Genomic DNA, 20,522 nt, shown 5'->3' on the forward strand with positions numbered 1-20,522 from the left:
TGGTCTGCCTGGCTCTGTGTCTGCCCTACATTTCCCATCCTTCGTGCTAGGATGACTCTAAAAACAAAGGGCTGTCTCTTTCCCGTTTGCAAAACTCCTGCTGAGTCCTGATACTCACAGAACAAAAATAGCAGCAACAGCAAGGCAGGCCCAGAGGCAAAATGTGGCCAATACCAAGCAGAAGAACTGCGGGAAAGGGCCCCAGAGAAGAACAGGGAACTTGAAGAGGGAAGAAAAAAAAAAAACAAAAAACAAAGGACCTTTTCAACACAAAGCAGGCTAAAGCAACTCCAAAGGCACAGGTCATGTAGCAAGGCCCCAAAAAGTACCTGAGTCTAGGAAGCTGAAGAGCACATTAAAAAGTTGCAAGGCAAGTAATTACCTGCTGAGGTAGCCCAGAGCCAGCCAAAGCAAGATATCAGGCTAGCCTTTGAGCAAAGACCTGAGCTACCTCCCACAAACACATACGTCTTCTTAGATACCCCACACCACCCACGCCATTTCCATTTCCAGCAGGCCTCCCATGGAGGCCCAAGTAACCAAGAGACCCACAGGGTTTCAGACAAAGTGGCCAACCAGATTCTGCCCCCAAACACCAAGAAAGGCTGTCCAGGAAAAAGGCTTTGGTGACGAAAGGACGGTAACCTCCCCATGCCCACAGAAGCTAAGCAATCTCCCTCGGATACCGCCCTGTGGGTGGCAGGCACATCTAATTCTTTCATATCGTCCTTTCGATAAAGCTGTGTGGGCCAGACCAGTTCATTCTGCTGGGAATGTTAGTGACCTGAGCGCTGGGCTGGATATAGAGCCCTAAAGACCTTGTAGCAGCAACCTGCCTCTCCACACCCTGAGGAATAGCCATAAGGAACCAGACTGCTGGCATTTTCCAGAAGCTTCTTCTGTGCTAGGTATAAATCAGTGCTTTTCTACCCATCCTAGGAATCTACAACCATCCTTCACCCTCTCTCACACTTTCCATCATGTACACTGAAGCTCCTTCACAGAGCCAACCTCCACAAAGGACTGTTGTCATCGTTTTTCAAGTCTTCCAGACCCCACGGTCCAGCTTCTCTTGGGGGCCCCAAACAAACCACCTGCACCTCTGACCCAACAGGATATGATTGTGTTGCAGGGCAAGTTATATTGGAAATGGCCCCCTAATAAATGGAAGTCTATTCTCAATACAGCCAGCTCAATACCCTAGAAGGACGCTGCACTCAGCTCTTGGCCACCACACACAGAGGCAGACACGAAACAGAATGCCTGACTCCTACCTCTGCTGGGAAGCCTAGGGCAAAGTAGCCACAGACTTCCTGTGGGGAGGCTCCCAGAGACTTATCTACAGCCCGGCTTCCCTCAGCACTGAAGTTCCTCGTGTAAAAACACTTATCTTGTGTTTCCCGAATATGTATCAGGGAAAATGTTTCAACTTCTCCTTAAAATAATGAGCTTTGAGTACTATTGAACTCACTCTAGACAAGGACCCAAACAGCACAGCAAACGCAGAGCAGCAACAAGAAAACAGAAAACTTACCTGATTGGCTGTCTACACTGTGTGGCCTGTCGGCTCAGAAGGGAATGGGGCAGAAGGAGAAGGTTTCAGGTAAAGAGACCCAAGAGAGAGTAAACTAAACAATGGAAGAATTGTCTGGGGGAAGGGCACCTGACCAAACGTGTCTGGACCCCAAAGGTAGAGAAATACAGTGACACCCAACAAACAAATGGATATGTTGTGGCTCAAAAAGACTTAGATTTGAAACAGTTTTTGAAAAGAGGAGCTGGAGCTGGGCGGTAGTGGTGGGCGCCTTTAATCCCAGCACTCGGGGGAGAGAGGCAGGTGAATCTCTGTGAGTTCAAGGCCAGTCTGATCTACAGAGCAAGTTCCAGGACGGCCAGGGCTATACTGAAAAACCCCGTCTCTGACTGGGGTAGGGAGGAAGGAAGGAAGGAAAAGGGCGGCTAGAGAGATGATGGCTCAGCGGGTAAGAGCACTGGTTGCTCTTTCAGAGGACCTGCTTTCAGTCTCCAGCACCCACATGACAGCTAATCACCATCAGAGCTTCAGCTCCATGGCGTCCAACATCTTTTGGCTTTGGCATGCAGATGATGCACAGACATCCATGCGGGAGAATACCAATACACATAAAATAAGAAGAAAAGTTTTAAAAACAGTAAGACGAACTTCTACGTGGCATAATTCAGGCAAGAGGAAATTCTGCTCCAGGATGTAACTTGGGTGAAAATATTAAGCATTGCAAGATTGTATATGGGTATGTCCAGTGAAACTACAAAGCGGTAAGTGATGGCCTGTGAGGCTCAGAATGCAGCAGCAGCGAGGCACCCGGGGCCTCAAGGAAAAGCACCTTACACAACTGGCTGGTGCACTGGGGACTCAATTGACCACATTTTCCACATCATTTTCACCTCAGAAAACAGCTGACACTCTGTGGTTAGACCTGTGTATCTGACCTGCATTTTCTCAGACATGAAGAAAGTGACCTCACACACAGACATGAGAGAGAGAAAAAAAGAAAGAGAGAGAGAGAGAGAGAGAGAGAGAGAAAACAGACAGCCTTTGTCACCAAACACAAAATTTGAATTTTCTAGCAAAACTTTGAATTTTAGAAAACTTCTTCCCAGCTAGGCAGTGGTAGTTTGCACCTTTGATCCCAGCACTCAGGAAGCAGACAGCAGGTGGATCTCTGAGTTCAAGGCCAGCCTGGTCTACAGAGTGAGTTCCAGGACAGCTAGGGCCACACAGAGAAATCCTGTCTTGAAAAACCAAAAGGATAAAAAGAAAAAGAAAAAAAAAAAAAACTTCTTCTCAAACTTAAAGAAAGAGGAAAAAACTCCTCCCAATGCCTCCCCCCAAAATAGCACAAGGGTGGAGGGCAGACACTGGTTTCCACTCTCTCCCCCAAAGCACAAGGGTATGGGGGAGGGAGACACTGGTTTAAGAAATTCATATCATTCATGTTTGGCTAACTTACTTTTCTTCCTGGCTTCATTGTTAACATTTTCAATTATAAGGTTCTCAAAACAGAGTAATTTAAATTATTACTACTGTCTTAGTTAGGGTTTTTTATTGCTGTGAAAAGACACCATGACCATGGTGGCAACTTTTATAAGAAAAACATTTCATTGAGGTGGCTTGCTTACAGTTTCAGAGGGTCAGTCCATTATCATCATGGTGGCATGTGGGCAAATGTGGTGCTGGAGGAATAGCGGACAGTCCTAAATCTTTGCAGGCAACAGGAAGTCAACTGTCACATTGAGGGAAGCTTGAGCAAAAGAGACCTCAAAGCCTGCCTCCACAGTGACACACTTCCTCCAACAAGGCCACACCTCCTAATAGTGCCACTCCCTTTGGGGGCCATTTTCTTCCAAACCACAACATTAACCTACTTGCTTGCAAGACAATTGTGAAGGTTTTATGACATTGGCTGTTCTACTGCAACATTGCACACTCAAATAAGAAAAATGTACCAGGCTTCCATATCAGCTGAATTTTAACAATCTACAGATAGTAGATGAGCACTGGAAAGCTGAGATTCAGATTTCCTTTGCTTAACCTTTTAGCATGTTACCCAATACATGAAAAAACAGGACCCGGGATTAGCTTGGCTATATAGTGCTTTCTTCACATGCACACAGCCCTGAGTACCACCTCTCCCAGCATCACAAAGGGAATGAGGGGTTGGGGATTTAGCTCAGTGGTAGAGTGCTTGCCTAGCAAGTGCAAGGCCCTGAAAAAAAATTTAAAAAATTTAAAAAAAAACCAAAGGGAATGAGAAAACAAAGAGAGACCTTTCAAAGTTGTAAATACAAAATCATAAATTCAAACAAATTCTTGCTGAGTGTGGTGGTGCATGCCTTTAATCTCAGCATTTATATCTACATAGAGAGTTCCAGGCCAGTCAGGGCTACATAGAGCAATCCAGTCTAAAAAAAGGAATCTTGTCAGGGACCAGCAGGATGGCTGAACAGGTAAAGCTGCATGCTGCCACGCCTGACAGCCTGCACTTGATCTCCAGAACCCACACAGTGGAAGGAGAGAGACTACAAGTTGTACTCTGACCTTCACACACACACACACACATACACACACACACACACACACACACACACACACACACCAGAACACCTGCTCACACCTGTACACGCATACACAAACACAATAAAGAAAGACATTTTAAAAAATTATGCTTGTGGGAAGTGAGTGTGATCAGGGTGCATTATGTGCATTATGTACCATTCCCAAATAACCAATAAAAATATTACATTGAAAAAAATATTCTTGTGCAGAATCTTTCACAGCTAAATATCTGGCAAAATACTCTTCTCCAAAGAGGTCTAACTTTTGAGGAGTTACATGAAAAGGTAAAAAGTTTCTGTACAAGTAAATGATTTTTATGATGTCTAAAATGGCAAGAAAAAACTTTTTCTTATAGCCTTTTCCAAAATGTCCTAAATAATATCCAATCTACTAAATGACAGAAAAGATAGTAAAATACTTTCAATATCTACAAACTAGCTGGTGTGGCAGAATTAATAAAGACTTCTTAATGAAAGAGATTCAAAACATCCAACTTAAGGCCAATAAAAAACATTCTTACACAGCCTATCCCAGCTGTATGAGAATTTGCCCATAAGCATCAAAAGTTTCAAAAGAATGGGTTTTTTTGTTGTTGTTGCTGCTGCTGATGATGTTGTTTTTCTTTATCAAGGGAAAAACACAAACTAAAAGACAAATTTGTTGAAGTATTCATACTCCTTCAAACTTTACCCTAAACTCCTAGTTGGCAATGATACATCAAGATTTTTCCAAGCATCATTATCTGACTGTATACTCTTTAATTAAGTCCAATAAAAAAAGATTATACAGTAATAACTTTTTTCATGAAAAATCAGTCTGGATGAAGCTTCAGTCTGTCCCTGCAATTCACTATCATCATCTATCACACACTCACACACCCATACACACACACACACACACACACACACACACACACACACACCCCTACAGGTTTAAGAATTTCACCTCAAAATTCTGCCGCTGTTTCCCTCTTTGAAAGGCATGACATTTTTAGCTAACTCAGGGGAGAAACGCTGACTCAAAAGAAGACAACTGAGTGTCTTATAAGGAGTGACAGAATGTTCACTGTCACCAAGTCACTCAGCATTAAACACTAAGTGACAAGAAAACTCAGCCAGGTTTAGAGACTAGGATGTGTTTTAAGAGCCGTATCAATTCACAGAAATCTTCACTCCCTGAAACAAAGCCATGTGGGCCCCTTGTCAACAGCAGCAGAAATGAGAAATTAGGATGTTCCAATAAAGAAGCCGAGATCATGAAAAAGACATTGGGGACCAAAAGTCAAAAGCAACTAACAGAAAGTTAACAATTTAAGCCCACAAATTGCCTTGCATAATTATTTTAATCATCATTTTGACTGAGCAGGAATCGGAACAAGTTAAGCAGAGGCTGACTTGGACAAGAAGACCCAAACCGACGAAATGACAAAGCTGTGTTTCAACAACTCAGCCCCTAAAATGCCTCAAGTATGGAGCAAATGTCTGTTGACCTACAACACTAGCATGCACACACTCTTGACCTTCCTCTCAGGTCCTGTTTCCCCATCATATTTTCACAACCGAATATTATATCTGGGGATAAAGATGTCTGAATAAAACAACAATTAAACACCCAACTTACCTGATAAAGTTGTCATGAATACTAAAGAAAGCGACAGAGGCACCCCACCCCACCCCCACCCCTACCTGGCTAGCACCAGGCCCTGATTTCCCTACATCCACTGAACACGATTTTAAGTTCTTTGAAACGTGTATTAACCAAGCTAACATGGCCAAGCAGTTTCTTCCAGTTTTAAAATAAGTCAAATCAGATGCCTTGGTTCAGCTTCCAAGACTGAACACCCCAATTACCTTCTTTCTGACCATAGGAGGTGAGGGTGTGTCCCGGTGCTTACCGATGCCTGGAGCTACATAGATGAAGTAGAGACAGGACGTGGAGAGGGAGAAGAAGAAGATGAAAGCGATCAGGGAGCGATTGGAGACCCGCATCATCCGCTTGAGCGCAGACATCTTCCTTGGTCCTGTCGGCAGCGCGGGCTGCGCTCTCAGGTCGGACTCGGGGCCACGGTCCAGGCCCTAAACTTCCATGAATGTACGGAGAACCCCAAGAGGGTAGCGGGGTCCAGCCGAGGAAGCTTCGGAGGGAAGGACCGAGCCGGGAAGGGGAAACGGATGCAATGAATGGGAGGCGGCGGAGCAGCGGGAAGGGTGGAGGGAGGATGCGGGAAAGGTGGAGGGAGGCCGGGGGACCGGGCACCGTGGAGGCCAAAGCCGCGGGCCAGGCTGGTGAATGCGCTGAGTTGCGGAGCGCGGCCCGCGGGCTGCAGCGTGTCGGGGTCCCCGCACCCCGGGCGGCGTCCAAGAGATAAGTCCCCGCGATCTGGACCCGGGCCGGGTCGCGTGCGTTCTGCGGGCCTGCGCCCCGGCGAGTGCGGCCAGTGCGGAGCTCTAGCGTGGGCTCCGGGGCAGTCGAGGCGCGGGCGGCCGCGGGGAACCTGGAGGCTGCGGAGCGGGGCGCTCGCCGGCGCGCGGCCTGCACCTCATTCCGCGCCGGGCCCCGGAGCGCAGCGGCGGCCTCGGGAGCCGAGCGCAGGCCAGGGCGGCGTTCCGGCCAGCGGCGAATGCGCCCGAGCTCCGCTGGCTGCCGCCGCCCGCTGCCCAGCCGGCCACGGCAGCCGCATTCCCGCCGCGGAGCCCGAGGGAGAGGAGGTGCCGCCCCCGCACAGACCCGGGACTACCCGGCGGAGGCGCGCGGCCGGGGCCCGGAGGATGAAGGGTGAAGGAAAGAGGTGACAGACGCACGGTGATCGCGGATCGCGGACACCCACGAGGACAATCCCGACAGCCCTGTGCGCCCTGAGACCCCTGCAGGCTCCGCCCGCCGGTGCACAACTCGCCAGGCGGCGCTGCGCCCAGAGCAGGGGAACCAAGAGTCCTCGCCCCTGGAGCGCCACGCGTCCTGATTGGTCCTGGCACTCCGCGCCAGCGTCCCCACCCCGCCCCGCCCTCCCGGGTCACTGTCCCCCGTGGACCCTGCACTAGGCAAGGACCGCATCCCCACCGTGGGATGCGCTCTGCACCAAGGGATTCATGGGAAACAAGGATCTTTTAGAGAAGGACGAAGGAGGCACATTTCCCTCCCGGATTTATGGACTGTCAGATGCGATGTGGGCCTATGTGTATCCGTCATGCCTTTACCAACCTTCCCATTGAAGGTGAACGCAGCCAAGAGGCCCACGAACACCACAGCCCAATCCCAAATGGAAAGCTGTCCACTGAACTGATGCACCTCCTAGGCGCGGGGCCACCCTTTGTTCCAATGCTCCCTGCTGCTAGCTACATTGTTCAGGCTCCTCACCTACATCACATATCCCCAGCATATTGTATGCAGGTGTTTCTTTTCAGCTGATCAGTTCATCGTGACTATATTCACCATCCTAGCAGGACCAAAGACAGATTCCAAGGAGATATGTGTTCCTTCTTTTAGCCTTCAAACTATTAAAAACAATGGTCTTCAAGAAATCGGAATTTCTCCAAACTCTCATACCGGGGAAGGAAAAGGCTGAAGCCTGGTGCTAGCCAGAGCAGGGACTTATTTCTCCAAAAGAGGTTTCACACAGTTCTGACAACTTGTCAGACTATCTTGTAGGAAAGAGGAAGCTAGGTCAATGATGGAAGGGACCACTATCTGCCCAGGACTGCTTAGTTAGGTGTATTCCTTGCCCTGCATTTAAAATCTAAACTTTTTGTTAGGATTCTGAAGGTAAACTTGGGGTAAGGAGGTCACTGGATCTCGTTATCTGCTTCTCTTCCCAGTGTGGCCACCTTGAATGAATCGTCTTTGTTTGTCACTGTTACTTATGTTTAACTGTCCTGTTGAGGGCAGGTGCTCGGTCCTGGTTTGTTAGGACTGCCAGAGCCAGAGTCAGACTTAATGGTAGCAACAACTGTGTGTGCTCCGTCATGGTCTGCTTCAAGCCCATCACCAGGAGGTTAGACACAGGTAGACCCCAGCTGCTTACTAGCAACCAGTATTAGGCAACTGGGGAGCTCTGGATTCAGTGAAAGACTACCCCTTCCCCAAACCCCTTCTCAAAAGCAAAGTGGAGCAGAGGGAGACACCCAGTGTCAATCTCTGCCCTCCACTTGCACACACACACACACACACACACACACACACTCGTACACACACTCGTACACACACTCACACACTTACACACGTGTATGTGAACCTGTACACATATACAAACATGTACATACATACACAGAACTTCTAGTTTAAAAAAAATGTTTTTAATTGACTCTTCTGGAATACATCATACCTCTACACCAGAAAACAAATGCATGTGGTCACTTTATTAAATGAGTTGATGCCTTTAAAGGGTAAAAGGCACAGGGGAGCCTGACCCCAAATCTCTCCTTTTGATCAGTCTCCCAAGGGACAAGGATGCTTATCTCTCTGTTTAAACACCAAATTTTCGACAGTAAGTTTCTTGTCCCTGGTGATCTTAAGAGACACCCGAGGATCTCCTCACTCCCTACCCAACTCCCATGCCAAAGATTAAGCCTAGAGGCTTGTAGGCAGGTAATACCACTGTGCTGAACCTTAAAACACTGTGCTCAGCTCATTTCTATGACAGAGGCAGAATGCTTGGAGCCTATGAAATGCAAACTGAGCCTCTTCAAGCCTGTGTTAGCAACTGATACTTCCTGGGGGGGCAGGCAAACCCCACAGCAAAGTAGGCTGCAGAAATCTGAGATGTTTGGTGTTTTTTCAACAGTGGTTAAAACACTTTAAACCTATGAGAGTAGACTGTAATTTACAATGGCAAGAAAGAAGAAGGAAATTCCATTTAATGACTTTCTTCTAACTGTATTACTACTGGGCCTATAGTGATTTTTTATTATCTTCTGTTTGTTGGAGCCCCCACACTTGCAATTATATATATTGATGGTTTTTACAATGCCTGTAATCTCAGAATTTGGGAGGCTAAGGCAGGTGATAGAGAGTTTGAGGCCACTGTGGATTAGAGAGCAAGACTGTTAAAAAAAGAAAAGAAAGGAGCAGAGAGAGAAGGAAGGAAGGAAGAATGGAGACATTGTTGCTGGAGATAAAAGACATTTATTTGGTAAATGCTAAGTAAGAATGAACAGCATCTACCAAGTGCTTCAGATTTCTTTATGAGCCTGGTTTTTTTTAAAAAAAGTATTTTACATGATAGAAGAGGAAAATGGGAATAATAAAATCAGCACCTAGAGTCTCACTTTGACCAGGAGCCTTGGTACACACCTATAATCCCAGCACTTAGAAGGCTGAGACAGGAAACACAGCAGGTATGAGAGCAAACATCCGGCCAGCCAAGCTAACCTAACAGGATCCTGTCTTCACAAACAAAACAAGACATCACCTCATTTTTAGTCCTTGCTAAGGCTTCAAACCTCTCTATTGTAATCACTGGTAAAATCGGGTAATTGTGGGGCTAGGGATCTGGTTGAGCTGTTCAAGTGTTTGCTCAAGCATGAGGACCCAAGTTCTCATCTCCAGCTCACAAGTAAAAAGTTGCACGTGGTGAGACTCATCTATAATCTTAATCCTGGTAAAAAGAGGACAGGAGGATCCCTGGAGCTTACTGAACAGCTAGTCTAGCTGAATCAGGGAAACTCCAGGTTCAGTGAGAGACCCTGTCTCAAAAAAGAAAGTGGAGAGGTAGATAGGAAGACATTTTGCCTCAAAGCACAAATGCTCACATTTGCACACACAAACCTACAGATACACATGCATATACCATCCATAAAAATTAATTTTAATTTCATGAGCATATAAACATATAATATTATACCTTTTCCAATGCATGGTCTCGCTATCTGAGACCTAGCTCAGGAATATTATTGAGTTGATAAATTATGCTTTAGATAACTGAATATTTTACATAATTTTTATATAATTACATGTAAATTATATGGAAGTTAGACGCTAGCATGAGTCATAAAATTATTTATACATATGTTGTAGTACAGAACCTTCTCTTAAATAAATTTTCCTTTCTAAATATGGTCAGAATTCTGAGTTTAAAAAAAAAAAACAGATTGATTTTCTTCAATGCTTAGGTTATAGTGGAGAAATTTTTAAAATAAATATGACACTGACAAGCAAACTTCATCACATTAAAGCCACACCTATGGTGTGTCTGAAATAATACAGCTAATAAAAAAATTAAAGAAAATCCCTGATTTAGCATTTGACCCAAATTCTGTGCTGCTCTCTCTTCACATGACTCCTGTCCTTCATCTTCGAGGAAGACCATTCTTTCACATCATTGGACCCCCCTTCTGTGTTCCCAAGTAGTCAAACCACTTGCCCATCATTCTCACAACGCCCGTTTCGTGAGCATCATAGGCCATTTGGGGATGAGGAACAGGAGCCAGCCAGATGAGACAAAATAACTGGCCTCAGGTCAAGAGGAATAAGGCACAGAACTGGGAGCCCAGCCAAGATATTATCAGCTGAGTTGATCTTACGTCCTTCCTGCCAGCCACACCAACATCCATCTTCACATGGGTTCCTTCACGTGTCAGGGTAAACCCTTTCTAGCTGGGGTGCTTTTATCATCGTTGTTGAAATTGATACAGACAATCTGTGATTCAAGCTTTCTTTAGCAATTTTGTCATAAGCATATATGTCAGGATTCTATTTAAATGATATCACACGGCATTGACACTGGGAAGTAAAAGTAGTGCATGAAGTCATGGCCCCTTTTCTGAGTCAGGTCAGCTCCCTCTAGTCCTGACTTGTCACTAGTTTAAAAATCAAAATTGGAAAATTAGTAGATCCTGTTAGCTTTATCCATTCTTTTTCTCAGCTTGATATCTGTTGGGTTTATTCAGCTGTTTGCCTTAAAGAGAATCTGAACTGCCTGATAGCCACCAACTGGCCCCAGCTCAGGGCCAGCAAATCCAAGACTGACTGGAGTAAGAAGCCTACCTTGTGGAAATGAGGAGTCCTTCAGAATGCTCTGGGGCTGGGCAGTGATCAAGCAGACAAGGAAGGGTAAAGGTAGGATTTTTGTTTTCATTTTTAGGGTTTTTTTTTTTAATTTCTTTTTTTTTTTTTTAAGCTGAGGATCAAACCCAGGGCCTTGCGCCTGCTAGGTGAGTGCTCTACCACTGAGCTAAATCCCCAACCCCATTTTTAGTTTTAACTTTTACTCTGAAACAGGATCTCCAATAGCCCAGGCTGACTTCAGATTCACCATGTAGCTGCAAAAGATGTCGAATTCTGATTACCCAGTCTCCACCTTTTAGAAGTTACAGCATTCACCATCACACACAGCTGAAGAATTAAGATGGAAGGATCGAAGTGTAGCCACGTCACATTGAAAGCAAAGCACATTGTCCTCCATGGCAAGGGGTGATCTTAAATACCCAGGTTGACCAGAAGAGGCTGCCTTCACTTGTTTGAGGCTGCATGAACATGGAGCCTGTGCAACCCCAAAAAGGCTGAGGGAAGTCACCACACTGGCACATATGTGCTGAGTGAGTGAGAATGAGGACATGACCAAGCTGAGGTATGGTGGAAAAGAAGAGTTCTATTGTTATTAATTAGAATGGAAGCACGTGGCTACTTCCATGCTAATGAGATCATCAGTCACAATGGAGGAAAACCACGTGGTTGCTATTTAAAAACATCTATTTTCCTAAGCAAAAGTTAGATTCAAGTTGCATATATAGTAAAGTAGAACTATTATTCTAAATAAGACTTGAGTCAACAAGTAGGCAAGGAGAGTCAGAGACAGGTTAGAGCAGGCAGAGGGAAGAAGTGGCTGTAGAGGTAAACTTTAGAATTTGCAATAGAAATACAACACCCTCATTGTTAGATCTGATGCAAATTCAAACTGGTTAATCCTGGCATCTCTGAGATCTCTCTCCTGCTTTCCTTGTTAAAAGGGAGGGGGGGACTGTGTCAAAAATTCCTTGACTCCACCATTTGCTGCACCACTGCTGTGGAACAATCCTTTTCTACACTGTGAATATGTATTACTCTCATTGGTTAATCAAAATCTGACAGGCTGGTAGCTGGCAGAAAATTTAGGTGGGAAAGCCAAACTCAGAATGATGGGAAGAAGGAGGGCAGAGTAGGAGGAGATACTAGCCAGCTGCCCAAGAAACAAGACATTCTAGAGGACTGGTAAAGCCACGAGCCACATGGCAATACATAGATTAATAGAAATGGGTTATTTAAATGTAAGAGTTAGCTAGTAACAAGCCTAAGCTATTGGACGATCATTTATAATTCATATTCATCCTCTGAGTAGGTTATTTGGGAACAAGCAGTCAGGACAAGAAAACTCTGCCTATACCTACCTCCCTACCCGGGACAGGGTTTCTCTGTGTATCCCTGCTGTCCTGGAACTTGCTCTGTAGACCAAGCTGGCCTCAGATTCAGAGATTCCCCCTACCTCTACCTCCCAAGTGCTGAAATTAAAGGCATATACCACCACCACTCACCCCATCATTTGCTTTTTTAAAAGATCACTTGCCCTGGAGTTTGATGATATGCAGTGGTATCTGAGTACCTAGCACAAAAGCAAGAGTTGATCAATGCACTTTATTCACTTTATTTTATAGCCCTTTGGTTGTTAAACAACCACAACAACAACAACAAAAATCCTAATCTGTTTTACCAGAGCACATTAACAACAGAAGTTTTATACTCACAGGTGAATGACTCAGATAAAATATCTAGGTTGGTGGTTCTAAACCTTGCTAATGCTGTTATTTCTGATTCCTAATCCTATAATACAGTTCCTCATGTTGTGATGACCCCCAACCACAAAATTATTTTCATTGCTACTTTATAACTGTCATTTTGCCATTGTTATGAATCATAATGTAAATATCTGATATGCAGATGGTCTTAGGTAACCCCTATAAAAGGGTCATTTAACATCCAAAGGGGCCACAATCCACAGGTTAGAAACTTCTGATGAAAGGCAATGTATTATGAATGTATTTACTGCAACAAGAACTTTAAAGCCCAGCACTCAGGAGGCAGAGGAAGGCAGATCCCTGAGTTCCAAGCCAGGCTAGTCTATGGAACTAGTTTCAGGACAGCTAAGGCTACACAGAGAGACCCTGTCTAAAAAACTAATAATAATAATAACAATAAAATAATACAGCTGCAGCTACAAAACCAAGCCAAGAAATATAATTATGATACAGAGTAACTGTTAATAAGATAATTTTCTAGACCATTTTTCTGTCCATTTATTAACCTATTCAACATCCTAACAAAGCTCCAGGATTTTGCTAGGCTATTCTTTTAGTGACTTAGGGAAAAAATACTTTTGGAGCTTTAATATATTAATAACTTCTGTCAATTTTCTTTACTCTTGAGAGTTTCATACATATGTACAGTGAAACATGATTTTATCTACTCCCATTTTCCCCAACATTCTACCTGATTTCCTACCAACTTCATGTAATTTTTTTTCTTTTGGTAGCCTACTAAGTCCAATTAGTGATTCCCAGGCATGTATGGGTGTGTGGGGGCCACCCACTGGAGCATGAGAATGGGTAATAATGAGCAACTAGGGGTTAGGTCCTGGATAGGAGTCACAAGTAGATAATAACGATGGTAAACATCAGCTTCTTCCCTATCCTCCTGATCTGAGACAGCAGCCTGGCAGCTTTTTCTCCTGCCAGTAGGCACCCTGCTGCTGGGCCTGTCCAACAAGTTCAAGGCCAGATCAGGGTATGTTTACCCCAAAGTTATGGATCTATAAGCCTACCCATCTTGTTCACCTGATGAACCTTCAATCTGAAGAAGAAGACGATCCCTCAAAGACCCTTAAATCCCCACCCCTTAAAGTGGACACTAGCTTCCTGAGTCTCCCTCTTCCCTGGAGGGCCGTGAATATGTGTGTGTGTGTGTGTGTGTGTGTGTGTGTGTGTGTGTGTGTGTCGCCTTGTTGTGTGTGAATTGCGGAGGAGGTGGGAAGGGGTGGGGAAGGGGTGTCTGTACCCCTAATAAAAGCCTTTTTCTCCAGCTGGTTCTTTCTGCCTGGGATTTTACGCTGCTGCTACCTGTTGGACTTCAGAATTTCCCTAACTTTTCATTCTTTTACTGGTGGAGGAAAAAAAATGAACCCACTCAAGACCCCTAATTGTATTAGGAACAACTTCAGAAAGGAAAGAGTCCCCCTCTCTCAGAGCTCTTCTGTTGAACATGGGGCCTGGAGAGGACCTCCCTAACTGTGTTAGAACTGGGGCTGGATTGATCTGGGGCACAGAGCTCGTCTGGATTCCTGAGTGTGACAGCCATGCTTAATGTACTGACACTAAAGTGAGAAATGGGGTCAGTTATGTTGGGATGATGGACTCTGATGCTTCTGAGTCTGAAGGAGAATCCTAGAACACTGAGGTCCTGACTTAAACTAAAATCCACAAGTGCACAGTCCCAGGAAGGATGGTGTTACTGTAAAAGGTAAGAAGCTGTTGTCAAAGACAAGAACATTAGGTATGCTCGAGGTAGCTAAAGAAAGAAAGAAGCCAAGTCCTTTCAACCAGCAAAGTAAGAATAATACCTCTGGGCAGTGGTGGCACACACCTTTCATCCTGGCACTCAAGAGGCAGAGCTGTGGTGGTATTTTGTTCCCCAAAATATTGTGCACCCTAATAAACTTATCTGGGGTCAAAGAACAGAGCAGCCACTAGATACAGAGGCCAGAAAATGGTGGCACACACACCTTTAATCCTAGCATTCCAGAGGCAGAAATCCCTCTGGATCTCTGTGAGTTAAAGGCCACAGACAGGCATGATGACACACACCTTTAATCCCAAGAAGTGAGCCTTTAATCCCAGGGAGTGATGGCAGAAAGCAGAAAGATATATAAGGCGTGAAGATCAGAAACTAGAAGCTTTTGGCTGGTTAAGCTTTTAGGCTTCTGGCAGCACAGTTCAGCTGAACACATTCGGATGAGGACTCAGAGGCTTCCAGTCTGAGGAAACAGGATCAGCTTAGGACTTAGCAAGGTGAGGTGGCTGTGGCGTATTCTGCTTCTCTGATCTTCCAGCGTTCACCCCAATACCTGGCCCCAGGTTTGTTTTATTAATAAGACCATTTAAGATTCGTGCTACACAGAGCCAGGCGGATTTTTGTGAGTTTGAGGCTAGCCTGGTCTACAGAGTGAGGTTCAGGATAGCTAGGGCTGTTTTATGTATCTATATCTATATCTATATCTATATCTATATCTATCTATCTGTATATATATATATATATATATATATATATATACCAATTCACCATGGCTGGTGAGCCTCGACCAGACATGCACGTATCTTGCAACACTAAGTAAATTACAAAAGCAATACAATATAGAAAATTAAAAATACAATATATTTTTCTATTTTTCACTTGTGTGTGGTTTGTACATATGTATGTGGATGTTTGTTCATGTGTGTGGGTGCACATGTATATAGACCAGAGTTTGAAATAAGAATCATCCTCAGGCTGAAGTCAATGGTAAAGAGCACTGGCTGCTCTTCCAGAGGACTACGGTTTGACTCCCAAAACCCACATGGCAGCTAGACAACCATCTGTAACTCCATTTCCAGAGGATCCAACACCCTCTTCTGGCCTTTGTGGGTCCCAGGCATGAAAGTGGGTGCACAGACATACACGTAGCAAAGCGGCCATGCGCATTAAAAATAATGGACGGAATAGGCATGGCCTCGGCATGCAGACTGACGCCCGAAAGTTCATGGACCTGTATGCGTCATGAAAATTCTCAGCGAGCAAACACATCATTGGTGACAAGGACCGCATGTCCATCCAGATGAATGGGATCCGGGCTGACAAGGTTAATGGCCTTTGCAATCAGCAGGGCCATTTGGTGATGGGTCAGATGATTCTATTTTCTGATTGGCTAGGACTCTAACCAGAGAAAATGGGGGAATATTTGTCATTAACAATGAGAAACAACAACAACAACAACAACAAGAAATCGTCCTTCATCACTCTCCCACCTTACTCACCGAGCAAGGTCTCTCAACAGAACCCAGAGCTTGTGGAGATGGCTAGTCTTGCCAACCAGCTTGCTCTAGAGAGAGCCCTCCCACCCCCATTTTGCCTTCACAGGCTGGAATCATGGCAGGCTGAAAGCCATGCCTACCCAACATTTATATGCCTGTTGGAGATCCAGTCTTCAGGGCTCACCCTTGCGCACTGAGTGCTCTAACTGCTGAGCCACCCCCCACCCCACAACCCTAACATTTCAAAGCTAGGTAATTATCCAAGTACACCTCTGCTGTCCTTGTCAAAGGTCAGAATGAAAAGCATTTGTGGGGCTCCTGTTCCCAGGGCTACTTGAAGAAAATGCCAATTTCTACTAAGTTATTGGCTTACATTGTCATCTTGACAGAAACTATCCTCAAATAACTTAGTTTGGTAAAACTTCCCATATATATATACAAAATGTCACTTTACCAATATTAAATGCCAAAATGACATGTGTAACTATAAAATCAACAGCACACACACACACACACACACACACACACACACACACAAAAAAAAAAAAAAAAAAAAAAAAAAAAAAAAAACAGAAATAAATTTTAACCCAGTGATGCCCAGAGCCCATATGTCAGGATCATTTCAACAATGTGAGTCACATGGTGATTAATGAGCACACCAGTAAATTCCAGGATTATTTAGGTGTTGTTGTTTGGTTTGGTTGATTTGACAGGGTCTTACTATGTAGCCCAGACCAAGCAGTCCTGGGACTAGCCTCCAAATTACAGCCACCATCCTGACTGTTCCCTGACCAAATGCTGGGGTTACAAGCAAGAGACACCAAGCCCAACTTCCTGGCCCCTGCTCATAAAATGACTTGAAGATCTTCTTAGGAGCCTTTATCAAGCAGAGCAATTCATTCTCTCTCTCTCTCTCTCTCTCTCTCTCTCTCTCTCTCTCTCTCTCTCTCTCTGACAGGGTTTTTCTTGCTCCAGAAAGCAGGCTGGCCTCGAACTCAGAGATTCGCCTGCCTCTGCCCTCCTAAGTGCTGGGATGAAAGGCGTGCCCAGCTCAGTTTGGGGGCTTTTTAAGGCAAGATCTCACTATGTAACTCTGTCTGTCCTAGAACTCACTACATGAAACAGGCTGGCCTTGAACTCACAGAGATCTTCCTGCCTCTGCCTCCTGAGGGCTTGGGTTAAAGGTGTGCACCCCCACACCTTGGCAAGCACAGCAATTCTTAAGCTGTGCGATGATCTATAGAAAGAATATTAATGCTCTGAAGTACACCATTAGGTAAGGTCAGGGTGGTGGTGTTCTGTCTGTCAGTCTTTCTCCACTGCCACAGAAAAGGGAGTTAAACAAGCATTACTCATTTGGCAAGAAGGAACCTTGCTACAAAGGCTGGACTGACTGCATGTGCTTTCCTGTTTACACTCACTAAATAAAAACATTTCTGTCACCTACCCTCCAAAAGAGAACAAAACATCTTCCAAGATACTGGGGACCACCTAAAATCCCCAAACAGTAATATCCCAAGCAAGCCTGGTGACCACAGATGTAGCTCCATTGGTAGAGTGCTTGCCAAGTCTGCCTGGGGATACATGCTGTGACTTCAGCAATCAGAGAGGTGAGAAAAGACGGGTCAGAAGTCCCAGATCATCTTCAGCCACAGGATGAGTTTAAGGCCAGCCTGAGCTACATGAGACTCTGTCTGGGCAAGAAGGACATAGACAATTGGGAATATTTTCTCACAGGCAGGGAGAATGCTGGGAAATGCTCTGTTGACTACATAGAAGGGAAGGATTATTCAACTAGCCATGCACACACAGCATTTCTGCAAGAAACAAGCTATGGCTATAGATGTGGAGGAAACATTGGAGGACATGAAATTCTGAACTGCTGACTTTTTTTCATATGGAAAGTATTGAAGCTGAGTCAAAGGCAGTCAAACTTAGTCTACTACAAAACTGTGTCCCATACAAGTGCAACTTTTAACCTAGTCTGGAATCGTCTTACAGAGCCAGCACCAATAAGAAAGCTCTAAATGCAACACCTTGTAGGCCTCCTGCATCAGAAGTGCCACCTTGGCCTATATCCATGACCTGCAGAGGAAAACTCTATTCTAAACAGAACTAGTTAAGGCAGACCCAGGATAAGGCCCAGAAAGAATAGAAAGAAAAGGTGACATGACATTTGAAGGGTAAATAACCACGTATCAGGAAGATTGTATCCATAATAACACATTGGTTTTTAAAATTGCAAAAGAAGAGTTTTGCAAACACACACATACCCTCGGGGAACAGAGCATGGGTGAAGGACTGTTTCTCAATCAGTTTTAGGTCTGATTGGTGACTAAAAAGAGCTAAACACTAATAAGAAATTTCATCCTGTGAAACTGAAACTTTTTTGTTAAACCAAGTAATCCAGATCCAGAAAGACAAATTGCTGAGAGGTACTGGTAGCAATGGCTTTACCAGAGGCCACAAGAATGTACAGCACATGGCAATTGATGGTTCAGGTGTCGACCTACCAGATGAATAATTCTCTAAAGGAGGAAACCCATTCAAGCAAGGCTTATGGGACCACAGACTCTGAAAACCGGTTCTGTCTCTGATTTTCTCATGTGCCACTACATTTCTTCCCTAAAAACAACTATGGGTATTTTCCCCACTGCTTGTATGTTTATCTCATGTGTATATTCCATCTTCTGGGCACACATATAGCTGTGGACGGTCAGGAAGACGATTTCTGCTTAAGCTGTATAATTTTGAGAAATAGAGACAATACTGGGGTATTCTTCATAACTCAGACTGACACAGGAAAGTAACGGTATTCTCAGCTACAAAGACAACTTTTTACACAGTTAGCTAATTTTAGACTTTAGAGCAAATTCAAAATAGACTAGCTGTCCCTGAAAAATATGCACAAGGGCAAGTTTCCAGGTGTCTGTTTGTTGAACAGACTCACCATGCCTGGCAGAGGGCTCTGTTTCTTACTGTTTACCCAAGTAATGCTGTGTGACCATGAATATGTAACTCTTTTATTGTCTGGTGTTTGTTCTGGGAAAGGAGAGTGTATGAGTGAGGTGAGTGAGTGAGTGAGTGAGTGAGTGAGTGAGTGAGTGAGTGAGTGAAGAATGAATGAGTGATGTAGAAAAGAGATTCTAGTTATGAGTGGAGAAATGTAGCAGGGTAGAGAGAAGTGTGTGTGAAAGACATGTGTGGAGAGAAGAGATGTAGCTGTTGAAGGAGATGTGTACAGAGAGAGCTGTGTGGAAGATGAGCAGCTATGTACAAGAGAGATGTGGAGAGATGTGTGGAGAGAGATGTGTGGAGAGAGATGTGTGGAGAGAGATGTGTGGAGAGAGATGTGTGGAGAGAGATGTGTGGAGAGAGAGATGTGTGGAGAGAGATGTGTGGAGAGAGATGTGTGGAGAGAGATGTGTGTGGAGAGAGATGTGTGGAGAGAGAGATGTGTGTAGAGAGAGATGTGTAGAGAGAGATGTGTGGAGAGAGATGTGTGGAGAGAGATGTGTGGAGAGAGATGTGTGGAGAGAGATGTGTGTGGAGAGAGATGTGTGGAGAGATGTGTGTAGAGAGAGATGTGTGTAGAAGAGAGATGTGTGTAGAGTGAGATGTGTATAGAGAGATGTGTGTAGAGAGATGTGTGTAGAAGAGAGATGTGTGTAGAGTGAGAGATGTGTGTAGAGAGATGTGTGTAGAGTGAGAGATGTGTGTAGAGAGAGATGTGTGTAGAGAGATGTGTGTAGAAGAGAGATGTGTAGAGAGAGATGTGTAGAGAGATGTGTAGAGAGAGATGTGTGTAGAGAGAGATGTGTGTAGAGAGATGTGTGTAGAAGAGAGATGTGTAGAGAGAGATGTGTAGAGAGATGTGTAGAGAGAGATGTGTGTAGAGAGAGATGTGTGTAGAGAGAGATGTGTGTAGAGAGATGTGTGTAGAAGAGAGATGTGTGTAGAGAGAGATGTGTATAGAGAGATGTGTGTAGAAGAGAGATGTGTGTAGAGAGAGATGTGTGTAGAGAGATGTGTGTAGAGAGAGATGTGTGTAGAGAGAGATGTGTGTAGAGAGAGATGTGTGTAGAGTGAGAGATGTGTGTAGAGAGAGATGTGTGTAGAATGAGAGATGTGTGTAGAGAGAGATGTGTGTAGAGTGAGAGATGTGTGTAGAGAGAGATGTGTACAGAGAGATGTGTATAGAGATGTGTGTAGAGAGAGATGTGTATAGAGAGATGTGTAGAGAGAGATGTGTGGAGAGAGATGTGTGGAGAGAGATGTGTGTGGAGAGAGATGTGTGGAGAGATGTGTGTAGAGAGAGATGTGTGTAGAGAGAGATGTGTGTAGAAGAGAGATGTGTGTAGAGAGAGATGTGTATAGAGAGATGTGTGTAGAGAGAT

The 20,522-nt window shown here is 44.6% G+C and overlaps 1 protein-coding gene across 1 annotated transcript in view; it reads right to left on the reverse strand.

The window, feature by feature from the left end:
* B4galt6 (beta-1,4-galactosyltransferase 6) overlaps positions 1 to 6,163 on the reverse strand; it is a 64,799-nt gene extending 58,636 nt beyond the window's left edge. The window contains exon 1 of the mRNA XM_036204867.1: positions 5,991 to 6,163. Coding sequence (XP_036060760.1) covers positions 5,991 to 6,105 — 115 coding nt within the window. The 5' untranslated portion in view covers positions 6,106 to 6,163. The remainder of the gene's footprint in view (positions 1 to 5,990) is intronic.
* Positions 6,164 to 20,522: the final 14,359 nt, after the last annotated feature.

Source organism: Onychomys torridus, chromosome 13 (genome assembly GCF_903995425.1).
Source record: "Onychomys torridus chromosome 13, mOncTor1.1, whole genome shotgun sequence".
NCBI lineage: Eukaryota > Metazoa > Chordata > Mammalia > Rodentia > Cricetidae > Onychomys > Onychomys torridus.